Source organism: Lontra canadensis, unplaced genomic scaffold (genome assembly GCF_010015895.1).
Source record: "Lontra canadensis isolate GAN:19392208 unplaced genomic scaffold, GSC_riverotter_1.0 scaffold52, whole genome shotgun sequence".
Classification (NCBI taxonomy): Eukaryota; Metazoa; Chordata; class Mammalia; order Carnivora; family Mustelidae; genus Lontra; species Lontra canadensis.
The window spans coordinates 10,657,360-10,676,153 of NW_022631046.1; the positions used below are offsets into that span (position 1 = coordinate 10,657,360).

Below are 18,794 nucleotides of genomic sequence, written 5' to 3' on the forward strand. Positions count from 1 at the left end.
TTCTTCACCTCTTTAAGCCTTGACAGAACTGGAGAGAGAAAGGGCTTTGCTCTGGATCAGGTTTTGGCTTAAGGGCGTTTATAGTTGATTTGACCTACCCACACCAACAAAACTTACTCTGTATCAGCAATAAGGCTGTTTCACTTTATCATTTATGTGTTCACTGGAGTAGCTCTTTCAATTTCCTTCAAGAACTGTTCTTTTGCATTCACAGCGTGGCTAACTGGAGCAAGAGGCCTACCTTTCAGCCTATGTTGGCTTTTGACATGCCTTCCTAACTAAGCTTAAAATTATTTCTAGCTTTAATTTAAACACAGAGATGTGTGACTCTTCCTTTCACTTGAACAATTACAGGCCACTTTAACTTTAGGGTTATTAATTGGCCTAATTTTAGTATTACATCTCAGGGAATAGAGAGGCCTGAGGAGAGGGAGAGAGATAGGGGAATAGCCTGTTGGTATAACAGAACACACACAACACTTATTAAGCTCACTGTCTTGCATGGGTGCGATCTGTCGCACCCCTAAGACAATTACACTGGAATATAAAGGATCATTAATCACAAACCACCATAATAAATATAATAATAATAGAATCTTAAGTACTGTGAGAATTGCCAAAATGTGACACAGAGACACAAAGTGAGCAAATGCAGTTGGAAAAATGGTGCCGGCAGGGTTGCCACAAACCTTCAATTTATTAAAAAATGCAGTATCTAGGGCACCTGGGTGGCTCAGTGGGTTAAGCCTCTGCCTTCGGCCCAGGTCATGATCTCGGGGTCCTGGGATCGAGCCCTACACTGGGCTCTCTGCTTGGTGGGGAGTCTGCTTCCCCCTCTCTCTCTGCCTGCCTCTCTGCCTACTTGTGATCTCTCTCGCTCTCTGTCAAATAAATATCTTTAAAAAAAAATGCAGTATCTGCAAAGCACAATAAAGTGCGGCACAGTAAAATGAATTATGCCTACACATTAGAGGTTACTAGGGGGTGTGGGGAGGGGGAAATGAAGGAGGATTTTTTAATGGGTATAGCATTTGTTTGGAGATGAAAAATTCTGGACAAAGATAATGGTAACTGCTATACAAAACTCTAATGCCACTAAACTGAATACTTACAATGGGTAAAAATGGCAAATTAAAACAAAACAAAACAAAACCGTAAAAACAGAAGCATACAAAAAACAACTTCATGAATTTTCCTGGATCCAAAAGACAGATTATTGTAACATGTTAACAAGTAGTATTCCAAGTGTAATAAAGCATCAGATAGAATGGAGCCACTTCTATACACCTAGAGTGATATATTCAATGTGTGTTAACAACATCACTTGGAAGGAAAACAAAAAAAGGTATCCTCTCTTACCTTTCAAATCATGTCAGTTTAAGATGAATCATAAGTGTTCAAGGCTCAAAATTTCTGAGATTCAATTCTCTTCACTGCAAAGTTTTCAGGATCTGAATGGTGGTGCTCAAGTATCAAAAAAAATATCAAATTCCTTAATAAAATGAAGAACCATCCCTAGGACTTCCTAGGAAGAAGAATTTTATATAACTACTGGATATATTTCTTCACCTTTTATATATAAGAATATCAAACTTATGGATAACTATATGAAATTTGTAAAATATCATTTATATATAACCTATGAAATGAAAAATCTCACAGCTTTATAATTGAGTACTATCCTAAAAATTTACAGTGAAGATTTCTAAATGAATGGCCAGCACAAATATAAATTAAATATCGACACTGGCACAGTGAGACTTCATGATCTTAAAAATGAAACCATAAAGGAAAATGATCCCATTCTGCATAGCTTTCTTCCCCCAGAAAGAACTGTGACTCAACAAAACCACATTTTAACAACATGAAGATCTTGTTATAAATTTCAAAACAAAATGGAGGAATTTCCACATAATATATATAACCTTCAAAGTACAATATTAATACATGTCTGTCAGTTAGAAATAACAGCAGTTTGTTAGGCTACAGGGTTTAACATAAAACCAATTTACAATTGTGAAAAGCAGTAGTGGTCTAATATTCACCATTACACATGAATCTGTTTCTTCCAGAAAATTCTTTTAAAAATTAAATTTCTGTATCATGAAATATTAAAATAACACCCAAACATGCCACAATCACTATTCACAAATAAAGTTAAAATGAAATATACAAAAGTTCACTTAATACTGTTAAATAGCAATAAACTACAAGATTTCCTGAACAGAAATGGTAGGACCCCTGAATGTTTTACAGTGAGTATCAGGAAAAAAAAAAATTAAGTTATGATTATTTTCATGATATATAAGCCAAAAATTTACATGACCATTTCAAAATATACCAATTAAGATTTGTAGTTTGTAAGATGCACTAAATAAACAAACGTCCTTAAAAGTTAACACAAATGCTTAAAACACTTACCAACACCAAGGTGTGTTTATGATGTTCAAAGAGATGCATAATTGAAACTATAATATTTACTATCTCTGATAAACACATTAATCCCCACAATGCTTTAAAACAATCCTCTAAGTTCTTGTTTCTCTCATTTGTATTTATCATGGCTCATTTCAAAGACATATTACAGCTTTTAGCTGATTCCAAGTGAATGTTATTAAAACATACAAATACACACAGAGCACCCCCACAAAGCAAATAAATGTCTCCCCAAAAAAGTATCATCCCTTCTAATAAAAGAATCATATTTAAGATGAAAACAAGACCTCACATATTTCACTGGACTTGTATGATTTAGTTTTAACTAAATTAAAACACAATGGAAAATAGGTAAGTGTATTAGTATACACATATCCAATAATATGCAGTAAATATATCTAAAATGAGGACAGGTAAAAATAAATAATTTCGGTGCTTTAATTTACTGGTATCTAATGTGAGATCCCCAGAAAGTCAGGTATTTCACTTGCTTGAATCAACTTCTGCATCACATGCTTTCCTAAACATAATGTGCTCATCAATTTCTTAGCTACTCTACTTGCGGATGTTCAATAAAAAATTATATAGCATGAACTTAGAGTGTTCAAGATGGCTCACTTATTTTACTGTTAAGCAAAGCTAAATTTACATTCCAGGAAACACTGCAGTTTAATTTTAAAAACAAACAAGAAATGCAGCAGTAAAACAATTCGTGAGGAGAAACAGATGCATTCACATCTAATAAAGCCACTGCAACTTCTTCAGGCATTTAACTGTTGTGTTAAATAAACAGACAGTAGTTATTTAGCAGCAATGATTCCGCAATAAATAATGCACTGTGTTTCTCAGTCCTGCACAAAAATTGCAGCTACAGTTACATCAACAGCTGTAACCTACTGGCTCTAATGGCAGAGAAGACCTTAAAACCAACTGTACAAAAAAATTGTCACACTGTGACAACAAATATAAAAACAATCTGTAGGTCTGAAATAAAAAGACTCCACTGTGAAGAGGACAGTGTAGACAAACGGAGATTCCAAGTCCACCAAAAGAAATAATTGCCTTCAGATCTGAGTCCTTGATTGATAAGAAAGGCTGGGGGCTGGGCTTGAAATCATTTTATCAGACTTAAAAGAGCATGCTCTGTCTTCTGTTCTTCCCATGTCCTAAAATATAAAGTCATTTTATGAGGCAGTTCAAGGTTCAGTTTTATCCCACATACAGTATTTGGTGACTCTAGGAAGCTAATGTTCCCACCAGCAAAACTAATGTTCCATGATAAGAGTGATCAGCACTGTCTTAAATGACCCTTTTGTTGATGGGGTCAGTCTACAGCTTCTATGCTTCGAAGTGATGAACCTGAAGACTAGGGGAGCACAAGATGTGTCTTCTGCCTCAGGTACCAGGGATGCGTGTGAAGTGATCAAGCCAGGCCACTTGTAAAAGGTCTTTGTGCCATCTGCAGCTTTCAGGATCCCTGACTTGACTGAGTCAGATTTCTCTCTGAAGAATTACTGAGCTGCCCACATCATACAGAAAAGTGAGTACGTGCAATGCTAAACATACAGTTGTGGAATGCACTGTACATTAGTTTTTACATCAATAATTTTACTGATCAATTTATAAACCAAAAACTTGGTTCCACGCAAAATTTCATGATCGACACGTGAAATGGTTTATGACAAACACACCTGTCTCTGGATAAGAAGAATTTCGAAAACCCGGGTCCTTTTGCAACTGAATCTCTTTCAAACTGAATATTGATACACCTAAAATGCATAGACAAAAACTATCAGGTGAAGGTCTAACATTATTAAAACAAATATAACCCAACTACACAAAGAACGTTTAAAAATGTACATTGATTCAACATGAAACATTTATTATACATTTACAATGTTACGGCACTCCTGAACTATTTCCCCCTTTGTGCCAATGTTTTGAGAAGAAAACCAAACAAAATAATCTCCCCTCAGAACATTTTCTCTCCAACTCTGAAATAAAGGTCTGAAATAAAAAGACCTGTCAATAATGCTTCTGTTTCTTCTCAAATATGTACACACAGAGAATATACGCTGTCTCTTTACAGGACTTACTGGGGTTGGGAGACCTAATCAAAAGATATTTCTTGATTTTTACTCTCTCTGTCCTTTATCTGTCTCCCTATAATGGCATGAAGGTATCAGGGTGTCAACATAAAGACAGACTTTCAGAAAAAAACAACAGGAGGGTTCCATACAACCCTAACTGCCCACCTCAAACTATGAAACTGAGTACTAAGTAATGAAATGTAAATACCATCTTAAAAAACACTTGTAATTCATCTTTCTTCTTTCCATCTCTGCCAGAGAGGTAATCTTTCATTAAAAAATATCCATGTAATTTCTAAGTGAGAATTCTTAAGGATTCTTGATTCCAATTAGCAAAACTCAATGAATCAATATTCTTGAGTTATAAATCAGAATGGGAAATTAATGAGAGCTTTTGGAATCTCACTTCCTAAATATCCTAACTCCCCATTTACTTCACTCGTTTTTAAAGTAAAATGTTGGAGTAATCTTTGAAAAGGAGGTTATGAGTAAAACGAAGCAGTTAACTCAGGCATGAGAAATCAGCTCTTTTAGTGACTGACAATATACTCACCACGGTCATGAGGATAGTAAAGTCAGAGTGACCATAGCAAAGAAAAATCATCTTTATATCTTCAAAAGAAAATACTTTCACAAGAAAGCAATTTTATGTTTCGGCTATGATTCATTACTCTTTGCCTGAAACCATTTTTAGAAACTGAATCAAAGCAATCCAGAATGGGCCTAATGACAATGTCTATCATCAGATGGCATTTTTCAATTTACGTCCAGTAAGATTAATAACCCATGCCTAAGTACTAATGATTTCTTACAGAGTAGTGGCAATGTGCTTAGTGTTAAAAGAAACAAATTAAGGGGGGTGCCTGGGTGGCTCAGACGGTTGGGCGTCTGACTCTTGGTTTCAGCTGGGGTCAAGTTCTCATGGGTTGTGGGGTCAAGCCCCACTCCAGCCCCACATTAGGCTCCGAGCTCAGCGGGCAGTTTGCTTCAAGACTCCCTCTCCCCCTCCCCCTTATTCGCAGGGGCATATTCTCACTCACTCACTCTCTCTAAATTAAGTAAGTCTTTTAAAAAAAAAGAAAGAAAGAACGAACGAACAAATGAAAACATATGCAAATGAGACACTTCCCTTCAAGGAATTCTGATCTGTTTACAAAAGGACTAAAATTTTATGCTTAAAAACCAACAACAATCTCTTCCACCCCTAATTCACCACAGTTTCCAACACTGAACAAATGAAAATGAGGCGGCAAGGGGAATTTAGAATTTCTCTTACTTTCAGGTAAAGTATGTATTCTTGGTCCCAGACTTCGAAAGTATACATGTTTCATGGCCTCTTCTGCTGAAATCCTTTTCTTAGATTCATACTGTGAAAAAGCAAAGAACTGCTTCATTAATGTTTTCTCTACACATATGAAGGGAAGCAGATTAGCATTTAGAACTACAATGACTGCTTTTTCAGAATCAATTTGGAGTACACCAGACACACACTAATGTGAGTTGTTACTGAGCTTATGTAGTAAAGACTGTATCTCAGTTCCAAATTTCCAAGATGAAGTCGGATCTTCACTAAAAATTTAGATTACCTGTATTTTCTGAAGTGATAAAAAAATTAAAATATCTCACCTTTGCTGCTCCTTTTCCTCATGAACACCAAAGGATCATTGGAAATATATCCAATACTTTTATGACATATTATTAAATTACCTATTGGATACTCATTTCCCTTTTTTCTTTGATGAGATAATCTAGATTTGTTTAAGGTGTCCATGCTTCCAAATCTAGCAGATCAATCATGAATCATGACCGTTTTAAATTTAGGCTAACTACGATAATCTTGCTCCCCAATTCCCAGTCTCTCTTACAATTAATGTTCTGGCCAATGAGACTTAGGAAGAAGCTTTGCAGGGGTTCTGGAAAAGCCTTTGCTTTCCAGATACAAATGGACTATTATGGCTGACACCCTTATCCTCTCTTCTTACTGCTTTGAATAGAAGATATGAATGGTATTTGTAGGTCCAGCAGCCTATAAGGCTATAAGTATAAAGAAAAGAAAAAGAATATAAGATACTATGAACTGCAGAGAACATGGCCTTGACATAGTTGATCAATGCCAGGAGGGGACTACCTCAGACTGTTCTGGGTCACAATGAGAGACCCATACACATTAAGGGAAGCCATAATTTATTATTATTATAATTTTACTTAAGCATATGCCTTAAGCATGCCAGATACTACCATAAATAATCTTATTTAATGGTCATGACAAATACTTATTATTGACCCCATTCTATGAGGCTTAGTGATTACAAAGTAAGATGTAACTTACCTGAAGAAACTTTGTTATTAGCTCGATTCCCTCAGAGTCTAATCTAGAAACAACAAAAAACAAGTAGCAATTTATTCTTTTATCTTAGCCAATAGTAACTTTTCAAATAAAACTATCTTCCAAGGTTTTAATCTGCTAACTTCAAGTGCTCTAAAACCGCCACTCTTACTACTTTCAAATAGACTCAAATCTGTTTTATCCTTAGAAGACTTATCTTGACATTTGTTTCTTAAAAACTGGGCTTCAACTCAAATTTTCAATAATGAAGAACAAATTATATAATTAAAATAATTTTTTAAAATCACCATCTGTCTCAAAATAACCCCTGTTATCACAAAAGCTTAAGTTAAGTGTATCGTTTTCATAGTGTTCCACTACAGGCAAGATATAAAAGCATCATTTTCTTACTGTATAGGTGAAAACAAAGAGACAAGTGACTCCAAATGTATCACTGTGGTTCACAATAAACACAGATGATTCATTCAGTACATTTTTATAGGGTAGTCTACTGAGAACTGGGTACTAGAACCTATAAAGTTCAATTTAAATATGCCACAGTGACATCATAAAACTTAATTAAAAATTAGGGCTAGAAAATCAATGAGGTAGTCAATAAAGATAAATAATTAGAGTGATGAAATCCATTTAATAAGTAGTAGAGGGCTTAGGGACTATTTTAAAGGGATAACCTCTTGATCAGAAATCACAGGTTCTATTTTGCATGCTTTTCACTGGAAAAAAGCACAACTGTGAATAAAGAAATATTTCCCAAGTGCTCTTAGTGGGTACTGTGTGGATGCTGTGGCCTAGACATTCTCCAGACTCTTTTAATTCTTTGTAGTTTGCCATCTGACAAATATCCAGAGCTCCTTGGACACAGACAAACTAGAGGCTAAGATCATGGAGAATCTGCTTTAAAGAACAGCTTCAACTTTCTGCACTGGACACTACAATAGCAAGCATTATATAAATGACAAAAATAGGATTTATGCTACTTAGAAGGAAGAGATATGCACAAAAAGCCCCGCAATAGTGTTATTCTTCCTAAGAAAGTCTACTTAGAATGTTATTAGTTGCTATAGTAACAATAAGAACATCAATTCACATAAATATTTGAAAAATATTTTTGGTATCAGAACTGTTTTTTTCTACTCTCTTTAGCTTGAGAATAAATGGAACTAGGGCCAAGTGTGTTACATCATGAGCAATGTGAATGGCTTTTGATTAAAACAGAGATTGACCTTATTTGGTATGTATGACCTTATTTGGGTGTACTCTATTTTTTTAAGGGATCATGAAAAAACACAGTCAAAGGGGTTATTCTTTGTTACTTATTGAAAATATAATAATTCTATAAGCAGAAACGTTCTGACTGAAAATTTTAATGGGGGTTTTAAACGGATCTGGGGGTAGATTTGAGAAACTTTAATGAAATGGCCAATATTAAGGATATGAGGGGTCAGAGAATTTACATCCCTCAAATACAAATCATGTCATTAACACTGGCCAAATACTGATGGGTTATCTTGGGTCAGAGTCAAGATTTCACTTCTAACACTTAGGTTTTTTAAGAAAATACAGAATAATTCTGTAGGAAGCAAAACAAAAATTTCATCATGGTCTTTGTGGTACTGAATACGGCATTAACCAATGTCTTCTTTCTGACAAAGTGAACAATCTACATAAACTCTAGAATTCTAATATGGATGTTCTATATTCATTTTATTTATAGCTCAATTCTGTGAGTTATGTACCCTGGTCTCTGAATTATAAAATTAATTTGACAAAAGGAAGAAATTCATTTAAATTAGATGCTAAAATATTTAAGAACTCTGTATGTGTATTATATATTTTTCCCTGAATCCTTACTGTGGCTAATGTTTCAAGACACTGGAAAGAATCATGTGGGTTTTCCCCCCTTTAACTTAAAGAAAAAGAAAAAACTACCTGGGTGCATGGTTAATTAGAGGCTGTGGTTTGTATTTTGGGAAGTTGTAGTTCTTGAACTCATCATTTGAAGAAACACCTGGCCAAGTTTCCTGAGATGGTGTTCCTGAATTAAAAAAAAAAAAATTTCTATTTGTAAATATATAAAAATTTATACATACACAAATATACATAAATAAGGAGAACTAAGAAAGTATCTTAAAGAATAATTTACATTTAGTAGCTGATTTGACTATTTCAACTGAAAGCAAAATGACAGAGATAATAAACACATACTGACTTTTTTGGGGACTATGCAATGATGCCATAAAAATGATAATGCCTAATTGATATCTAACCTAGAATTACTTCCTAATAAGCTAAAGATCAATTTTACAGTATTTCTCTTCTCTGTTCTTGCATATAATTTTTAATGCAAAGGCAGAACTTAGTAAATGAAAAGGAGAAGTTACACAGAAGCCTCTATAATTACGCTGATTATAAGTCTTTTCTTCTTAATCAGTTTTTTTTTTAAAGATTTTATTTTTAAGCAGTCTCTACACCCACCATGGGGCTCAAACTCACAACCCAGAGATTAAGCGTCCCATGCTCCACTGACAGAGACAGCCAGGTGCCCCAACTAATTATCATTCTTGGGACAGCTATCCTAGTCTCAGTGCCAAATTTTTAAAATTTTTTTAAAATATATAGTCTTATCTAGCTAGTCACAAATGCAGGAAACACATTACTGGGAAAATATTTCTATTACCTAGCAGTCGGAAAATCAAGTGCAGTTCATCTTCCACCGTTGAGCCTGGAAACAGAGGTCTTCCAGAAGCCATTTCAAAGAAAATGCAACCAACACCCCTGTAAGAGATATCATAAAAAAAATAAATAAATAAGCAATCCATTTACATATTATGAAGAAAATTATCTTTTCCTTAAGACTGCCTCTGGAGATGGACAATTTTGTATTAGCCAGCTAGAAAACCTCCTACAGAGAGATTTTTTTCAGCTCAAACTAAGCTAGTTTGTTAATATGTAGACTTTTTGTCTCAACTTCTATATTGCTTTGTCCATTCCTCCATTTCCCCTCCTCTGTCCTGCCTTAAAATGTCCAGCTCTCTTCTGCATGACCCTTGAAGAAAAACATCGCTAATAGTGATTTAATGCCTATTATGTATTAGATAGTAGGTAGCAGGGATAGAAAGAATCATATGATTCAAGATACCTCTATGCAGGAGCAGAGATAGAACATTCAGGTGGCAGGATGGTGAGTATGTTCGTGTGTGAGAGAAGGGGAAAAAAAATGGATGGGGATTCAGTGGATGAACACTATCTTCAAGAATCCATGTCAGTACCTTTAATACACAGTCCCTTCTGTTAAAGGACTCACAATCTAACCACTATATGTAAAATTTTACATATTAAAACGGTATACAAAAGTTACGATTATGGAGCCACTACGTAAAATAGTATGGCTGTCCCTTGAAATAATTTAAAATAGAATTACTATATGATCCAGCAATTCTACTCCTAAATAAATACCCAAAAGACCTGAAAAAGTCTCAAAGACATATTTGTCACTCATGTTCATAGCAGCATTACTCATAATAGCCAAAAGGTAGAAACAGCCCGTACAAATGGATAAACAAAATGTAGCATTCATGTATCATGATTATTCAGTCTTAAAGTCAAATATCTCTACAACATGGATGAAACTTGAAGACAATTATGTTATGTGAAATAAACCAGTCACAAAAGGACAAATGCTATATCATTTTTCTCCTATGAGGTGCTTAGAAATGTCAAATTCACAAAGACAGAAAGTAGAATGGTGGTTGCCCGTGGCTGGAGGGAGGAGGAAATGGGAAGTTGTCTAATGGGTATGGAGTCTCAGTTTCGCAAGATGAAAAAATTTCAGGAGTGTAAGGTTGCACAACAACGTGAACGTACTTAATGCCAAAGAACTGTACAACTAAAATGGGTTAAGATGGTAAATTTTATGTTATATATATTTTACAATTTAAAAAATAAGTTTAAGATGTTATATAAAATTATATATAATTGTTCAATGTAAGACAACAGAAGGAAGCATATGACTTAACATTGCATTAGTCAATAAATGCAACCACATTTCAGCACAAGGGATTTGTCACTGGATGCTAGGTTGTATTCAGGAAGGATTTATGAAAAGCTGCATTTTTAAGGTTCAGGCACAGAGATGCACAGCAGGCATTCCAGATGGGTGGATTGGTATGAATGTAAGTGCAAAGGTGGGAAAGCCCAGGTTATTTCTGAGGGAATATTCATATAGACGAACAGTCTAATGTAAGTTGAAAAAGATAGTTTAGAGATGTCTTATGGAGATCATTAAGTATCAGATTGATGAATTATACACCTTACTCTATAGGTAATAAATGGGGAGGCAGCAAAGGTATTTGAGTAAAGAAATGTCATGATCAGAGTGGGATATGAGGAAGATAGCTACAATATTTTATTATTCTTAGATCAATTTAAGGCCAAGTGGATTTTTATGAATATTAAATAGTAAGAATAGTTTTATTTTAAACTACAATGTACTAAACATTCTTCTAAATGCTTTATATGTATTAGCTCATTTGGTCTTAACATTATCCACAGAACAGCCTTTTAAAGTAGTTATTATTATTATTCCCATTTCCTTAAATGAGGAAACTCAGGCAAGTCTAGTAATCTGAGTAAGATTATTATATAGTTGTAAGTGGTAGAATTGGTAAGCCTAGGTAATCTTACTCATGTGTCAAAACTTTTAATTATTGCTTATATTGTCACTCTTTAAAGTAATATCTCCTTAAAAGTCAAATATCTATTAGCATGCCCTATGTTAATGGCTACATTCTTTCAAATGGCAATAACATCTGCATGTATTTACCACATGTCAATCTGTGTTGAGTACTCTGAGGAACCGAGAAGCACATCAGGTGGCCGGTACCACAGTGTGACGACTTCATTGGAGTAGGTCTTTGTGGGAACTGACTTGGCTCTGGCTAGCCCTTCATAGGGAAAAGAAAATAATTTAAAAATGTCTATAATGGACTTTCCAACCCATATCTTTACCATGACTTCAGTCAAAAGGATGTTTGAGACAGCTACTGTCTAGTTTCCTAAAGTTTAAAAAATCAGTTTTATGAATTTTTTCCGAATGTGCATGGTTTTGTATAAGCAAATCCTTATGTAATTAAATAATAACAATTCCACAATCAGAGACTATTTTTATTTTTATGCATGTGACTGTACCTGATATAGTGCCTGCGTTAATCTAAACTTAAGATACTTGCCTTTTATGAATCATGGTGCCAAAATTATTTCCAAGTGGAACTTAAATTAATGCTAAATAGGCCAATGAGACAGAGATAAAGAGTTTTACTTCTTATACCTACAGGCTTCTGTTACCTTTTTTTAACCTGATTCCAACTTTCACTTGTTATACCAATTTTAGTTTTCTTAGACTAAATTACACTGCTATTGTGTACTTTAAGTTATATTTAATGATAATTTTAAATAAAACGGACCACACTGCGTTTAGCTAACTGATGAAAACCATGTGCCATTCCTTTGCCAATTTAAAATGGAATTCACTGATTATCCAGAAATAAAGGCAAGATTTACAACTTCATCTCTTGAGCCACTGGTGTGAGAGTTGTTTTTACTATCTTTAAGCCTCCAAATTCTGATCACCTGAAGAAGTAACTATGAAAGATACCTGAATACGAATTTATTCTAACATATAATCTATTTCAAATAACAAGGAATAATTCATTTTTAGGCTGTGATGTGTTATGTATAACTTTTAATATTTGATTAAAATATTAAATATAAAAAATATCATTAAAGAATAATTATTTTATTAAACTGGATAAAGGCACTCAAAACCAGAAACTGAAATAGTTAGGCAGCACTCATACTATTTTTGTTTAGTATAACAGCTAAAGGGTATAAGTGGAACAATGCTGACACTATCTTATTTAATTACAAGTCTTACTCTACCAACCCAACTTGGTAAAATAAGTTCAACAAATTATTTTCCTACCAACTTTGGTAGCAAGATGTGGACAGCTTTCTAATATCTCTTCCTGATATTAACAGTGGGTTATGTGGGAACAAAAGACAAGGCCACAAGTTTGCTTATTGTATAACAAATAAGCATAGCATCAAAGCAACTACAAGTTACAGTTTTCACAGTACCTTACTCTCTTGCTTCTGAGAGATTCTGAACTAGAGTGCTTGTTCAAACAAACTCCTGGTTCACAATTAGAATTTCAATATTGATATGAAATGAAATAATCTCTTCCAAACCAAATTAATTGTGATACAGTATATTTACAGAAGCCATTTTCTATTATTAATGAAAATGTTTATCTATATTAGTACTTCTCTAGATCTGAATTTCATCAATCACAGCAAAAAGGATAAAATTTTCATAGAGATCAAGAACAATTTACAATAAAATACTCAAAGTTATATGACCCTCCATTATTTGCAGTCAAGTATATTTACTATGTAACCAATAAAAAATAAATAACTAAAAGCAGAGTTGAAACTGATTGTACTATCTCATGAAATAATCAGAATTTCTCAGTGGCCTGTAAAATGTAAGATTTGCTTGGCTTGCTTTGTTAGAAAAAAAATTTAAAGCACTCATAGCATTCCCTCCAAAAAGTAAATTTTTGCATTTCTAATAGGCAAACAGGGTTTCTCTATCACTGCTATTCATTTTAGGATTAAGGAATAAGGAGTAGTAAATGCAGCTCAGCAAACAAAACAAAACAAAACAAAACAAAAACAAACACAGAAGGAAATAAAGAAAATAAAAATTACAAGGAAAGTAACAACATCAACTGTGCTCAAAAGACTGTAATATACATGAACATATGCAAATATGCTACTTTATAGCATACTTTCAAACAAACAGTAAAGTTAAAAGAGTAAAAGTTAGGAATTTCCTGAACAAATTCACCACTTAGTGAATTTTTAATGTTATTAACCAAGCAATACTTGAAACACTTATATTTTCAAATGTAATACAATATTCCATAAGTAAAACTACTATTATCACTTACAAAAAAGGATTAAGTGCTAATTGTGAAAACTGCACTGGCTTTTTAAGACCATGTTCTATTACAGTACTGAAACTCTCAAAATGTAGAATATTAAAAAAAAAAAAATTACTATACAGTTTCTTCAATATAAAAAAAATTTACTTCCTAGAAGCAAAAAGAACATGTAATCTCATTAAAATTGGGTTACCTAAAAAGACAATCAGCATTAATTAGTTAATAAGCATATAAATACAAAGTCTTGGTGGCAAGCATATTAAAGAAACAACCTTTCAGTACTGACATTTATACTCTTTAGTCTCAGGACCCTTTTATTAAGATTTAAAATTATTAAGGGCCCAAACAGCTTTCATTTAAAATCACCAATTACATACTGACATGAATTTTTATGAAAAATATTTTTTCTAAAGGAAAATAAAAATTAGTACAAATGGTCTTATTCATATTTTTGCAGTCTATTTTAAAAGACGACTCTTATATTCTCACAACTGCTTTTGCATTCAATCTGTTGTGATATGCTGCCTTGACTGAATTATACGAAGAGAAGCAGATCTCACACAGATCACACAGGCATCAAGCTGGAAAGAGGAAGAACATTTAAAGAGCCTTTTCTGAAAACTGCATATTCTTCTCTGAAGCTACACCAGTTTTAATTTCTTAAAGATTATGTGGCAACTGAAATTATATTAGTAAACTTCTCATACTCTTGTTTCATTCAAATTCATTGGTCTATCTTGCACTTTAAGTGGATCTTTTACCCAAGCATAATTCTATAATATCATGTAAGTACTAGTCATTTGGGAAATATTGATTCCCTATGTTATACAGGTATTCCAAATGCTTACAGATTTCTAAACATATCAAAAAAACCGTATTTGTTAGTATCACCACTGATCTCACTAGTAAACTCTTCAAGTAAGGGGAAAATACTGAGCTCAAAGGGGCAGATTCAAATTTCCAAAATCTGATTTTTGCTTGAAAACTCAAACTTCCTATTGGCAAGAAATACTTTCAGTTGTTTTCCTTGAAGTGACAGGCTCACTTCATTTCCAAGAAAACGTGTACCAAATATACCTAAGTCTGACACCCCAGTTTGTCCATCAGTCATTTTTGTCAAGTAAAAATAATGTTCCTTAAAAAAAAAAAAAAGGTTAGTTCAGTTTGCACTCACACAAGCACTATTCCTAGAGATAACCATAGTATTACCATGTATAGTAGATGGGTTTTATGTATACTTCTCATTTCATCACATAAAATACTAAAAAGACATGTACTTAAAGATGGAAATTTAATAAACTTAATGAGTTTTACTGCTTCATCAAATACCATTTTATATGTAACTGACACTTTTTTCCTCCAAGTGTATACAGTGGTGAAGAACACAATGACTACTAAGTACAATTTGGTGCCCCTGTCTTAATTTATACTAACGTTACCTACTAGTAGCTTTACCCCTTACTGCTTTTGGACCATCACAGCAAATATTAACACAGTGAAAAAGTCAAGTAAACATTTAGTATAATTTTGGTAATATATACCTTTGGAGATGCCCTGAAAGGGTGTCGGGATGCTTAGGGGTCTAAAGACCATACTTGGGAATTAGTGCCTTCTGGCATCATGAACGTAACTCACCCACCAAAGTTTTATCAAGCATCTTATTCAGTGGCCTACAGAATTTCCAAACCACATAAAAGCAATCACACAGTGTCAACAGTTGTTCTTATAAATGTAACCACTTGGAACTATTTATAAATATCTCATACATCCATACCAAAATCTGCTAGCTTTAATTCTCCTTTTTCATTAATGAGTAGATTCTGTGGTTTCAAGTCTCGGTGTAATACCTTTCTTCTGTGGCAATATGCCAAACCACGTAGAATTTGGTATAAAAACAGCTACAGAAACAAATGAATAGAAATCAGTCTTACAAGTAATAAGATACACTTTGGTAAGCATGTTATGGTAAACAAAAAGCAACTGGCCTAGAAGAGTCAAAGAAAAAAACCTGCATCCTTAAGTACAAAGCCTTTCCTTATATAGTTGTTCTCCAAATTTTACAATTTATTATTCTATTTGAAGCATCTATCTATTTTTCTAGTCTGACAATTTCTACAAAAATAAACACTGAAACTGAAATGAAACTTTGTATAATAATAGTCCATTTGTTATAGAAAATGATTTAAAATAAATATATCCTGATAAGTTTATAGGCCTACTAATAAGGCTTACAATTTATGATATTCTGGCAAAACAACTAACCAAAACTACCCCCCACCCCTCACCAAAAAAAACCTGATCTGGGACAGTGTTGTTAAAATAAGGCATTGGAACTGGTGGTTTTATAAAGATTCTGAGGTGTCAAAGAGAATGGTGCTGCATAGCTCTGGCAAATTACGTGCTATAAAAATAACCTAAATCAGCTTCTATCACCCACCCTCTGGGTACTTTACTTTCTGCACCTCCTACACAGCCTTCAAAATCTGCTATGATTCAGAAAAGGGAATTAGCACTGTAGAGCTCTGAATGACTCTCTGAAAAAAGCAATTCCTATAAAGCTAATGGTAGACTTTTTTTTTTTTTTTTTTTTGGTAGAAAAAGGGATGTGGAACACAGAAGGTCTTCGATTCTATGGAGTTGACAACAAAGAGCTTCAAGTACAGAGGATTCAAGAATGTATCTCCAGTTTACTTGTAGGTGAAAAGTAGAGCATTAGGACATTAATAAGCCAAGGCAGGAAGCTGAACAACAGGCCTGAAGAAATTCTAAGCAGCAGTTTCCACACACTACATATTTGCATGTTTTGAAAACTCTAAAATTACTATTTCTATATATTCCTGTTACTTTCTATGTTTGGAAAATATAAGGGCTATTTAAAATGACACACTAAAACATACCTTTACATTGTGCATACTCATGATGTTTCCACAGTCGTCCATGTACTGTTTTAGGTCCTTATCCTGAAAAAATACAGTACTTTACTATGTGATACATACTTCTCAGAAGGCATGGCTGATTTACTCAATACTATTTAATTTTTAAAAGCGTTTTTTCCTTTGAGTAAAGATATTAAATGTGCAACACATAATTCAATTATGTGCAACACAAAATTAATTAAATATCAATAACTCAACAGCTATGCCCTGGAGCTGTTAACTCAATTTCCTATGTCTTATTATTGTAAAAGTACATACTGAATTTTCGTTAAATGCTTACCAGATACTCAAAGACCAGAGTTAAAGATTTATCTGTATGAACAATGTCATGTAAGGTTACTATATTTGCATGTTTTAGATCCTTTAATAGTGAAACTGCAAAAAAAAAAAAAAAAAAGTCAATTACTCAGTCTGTGGTAGCCATACTATAAAAATCTGAAGTTTAACACATGAAGTGAGTTTAAGATTCTCTTAAGTGTAAACTAAAACTTCACCAATGCGATCTATAGTATAAATTATACTATCTATAGTATAGTATAAATTTTAACAGAATCATTTTTTTTCTTTCATTTTATGGCTTTGGGTTTATTTTCAATACTTCAAACTGTTCCCAATGTTACAATAATATTCTCCATAGTATCTTCTTCTGTTTTTTCCTCAAATATTAACTTATTGAGACACATAAGATTAATTTAGATGTAGTTTAGGATACCATTTTTTCCCTCCAAACTGCTCATGAGTTGCTTCAAGCCATTTTCTGGATAATCTAGCTTTAAAAAAAAAAAAAAAAATGGTAACCTGGTATTTACGTTCTGTGTATATTATAGTTTCCTTACCCCATAGATAATACATAACATTTCCCAATGTCAAATATTTATCCAGGACAATAATTTTTAATGACTTCATAGTATCTTACTATATGATAATAATACTGCTAAATATTTTGACTTTAAATATTAGCTTTTTAAATGTCTAAATATATCTCCCAGTTATCTATCTCTGAGCTCTTTCTACTTACAAAAAAAATGAACTCTTGTTATGCAGCTTTGGTTTTAAAACATTCTATATAAATTCTTTTATTCATTTTGCTCACAAAGATCAAATTTTACCTTCTCTTATAGCTGTGCAAGGTGCACCTTCTTCATGTTCCAACCGGATCTCTTTTAATGCCACCAAATTCTCTGTCAATTTACTTCTTCCTTTATATACTGTCGCATATGTACCCTGTAAAATGTATTTTTGAAAGACACATCAAAATATCCTGAGTCCATCTATAGTATCTACACAATAAAGAGCCCTAACTAAATTCCTAATTTGCAATCATACGTTAAAGTCCATTTTGCAAGGAAAACTCTACAATGTTTTGTCTTGGTTTTCTTATAGCTAAGAGGACTTTCAGTACCATATGCAGAGCTTTCATATTCTTAGAATCCTATGGAGTGCCTCAAGGTATGAAAACCTAGAGAGAATATCTGATTAGCAACTGGATCAGTAGCTTTAGAATCAAAGGTACTTTACCTGCAGTGGTATGTGGACTTTGAGGCAACTAATTGAGCATATTAACTGAAAACTGAAAATGTAACTGACATAATGTTAAATTAGAAAAATTTAATCAGTTCTCAGAATTCTCAGAATTTGCGTACATTCACTCTCCTTTAAAGAACAAGTATATTCAAATATATTCTACAGGAGATTTCTTCTATCATTGCCAAGATAGCCCACAAATTCTCTTAAGCTTCCCTATTAGCTAATTCCATTATCTTCTGCCTGGCCCTTTCTCAACCTGGGAGGAAGACCACTTCAAAATTAGTCAGGACTAGTATCAAGTTCAAGAAAACCAAGGTCTTCTTAGCCAAAAATTTCCTTAACTTTCAATAAGATGTGTCTTCATCTTTAGAGATAAAATTTTGATTTCTCACAGGTTTGAACTCATTTAATTTTCCATATGACAGCACAGACGACAGACTACCAGGAGGCTAAC

At 33.4% G+C, this 18,794-nt stretch overlaps 1 protein-coding gene across 2 annotated transcripts in view; it reads right to left on the reverse strand.

Annotated features, from left to right (window-relative positions):
* Positions 1–1,854: 1,854 nt before the first annotated feature.
* CDK17 (cyclin dependent kinase 17) overlaps positions 1,855–18,794 on the reverse strand; it is a 109,662-nt gene continuing 92,722 nt past the window's right edge. The window contains exons 7-17 of one of the 2 annotated variants that reach the window (XM_032874278.1): positions 17,923–18,037; positions 17,094–17,188; positions 16,775–16,837; positions 15,652–15,775; positions 11,696–11,816; positions 9,551–9,648; positions 8,803–8,908; positions 6,856–6,898; positions 5,803–5,893; positions 4,128–4,205; positions 1,855–3,602 (exon numbers count right to left, since the gene is read on the reverse strand). In XM_032874278.1, the coding sequence (XP_032730169.1) occupies positions 3,565–3,602; positions 4,128–4,205; positions 5,803–5,893; positions 6,856–6,898; positions 8,803–8,908; positions 9,551–9,648; positions 11,696–11,816; positions 15,652–15,775; positions 16,775–16,837; positions 17,094–17,188; positions 17,923–18,037 (972 nt within the window). In that variant the 3' untranslated portion in view covers positions 1,855–3,564. Of the gene's footprint in view, positions 3,956–4,127; positions 4,206–5,802; positions 5,894–6,855; positions 6,899–8,802; positions 8,909–9,550; positions 9,649–11,695; positions 11,817–15,651; positions 15,776–16,774; positions 16,838–17,093; positions 17,189–17,922; positions 18,038–18,794 lie in introns of both variants that reach the window. The other variant, XM_032874279.1, reaches the window with a different exon arrangement.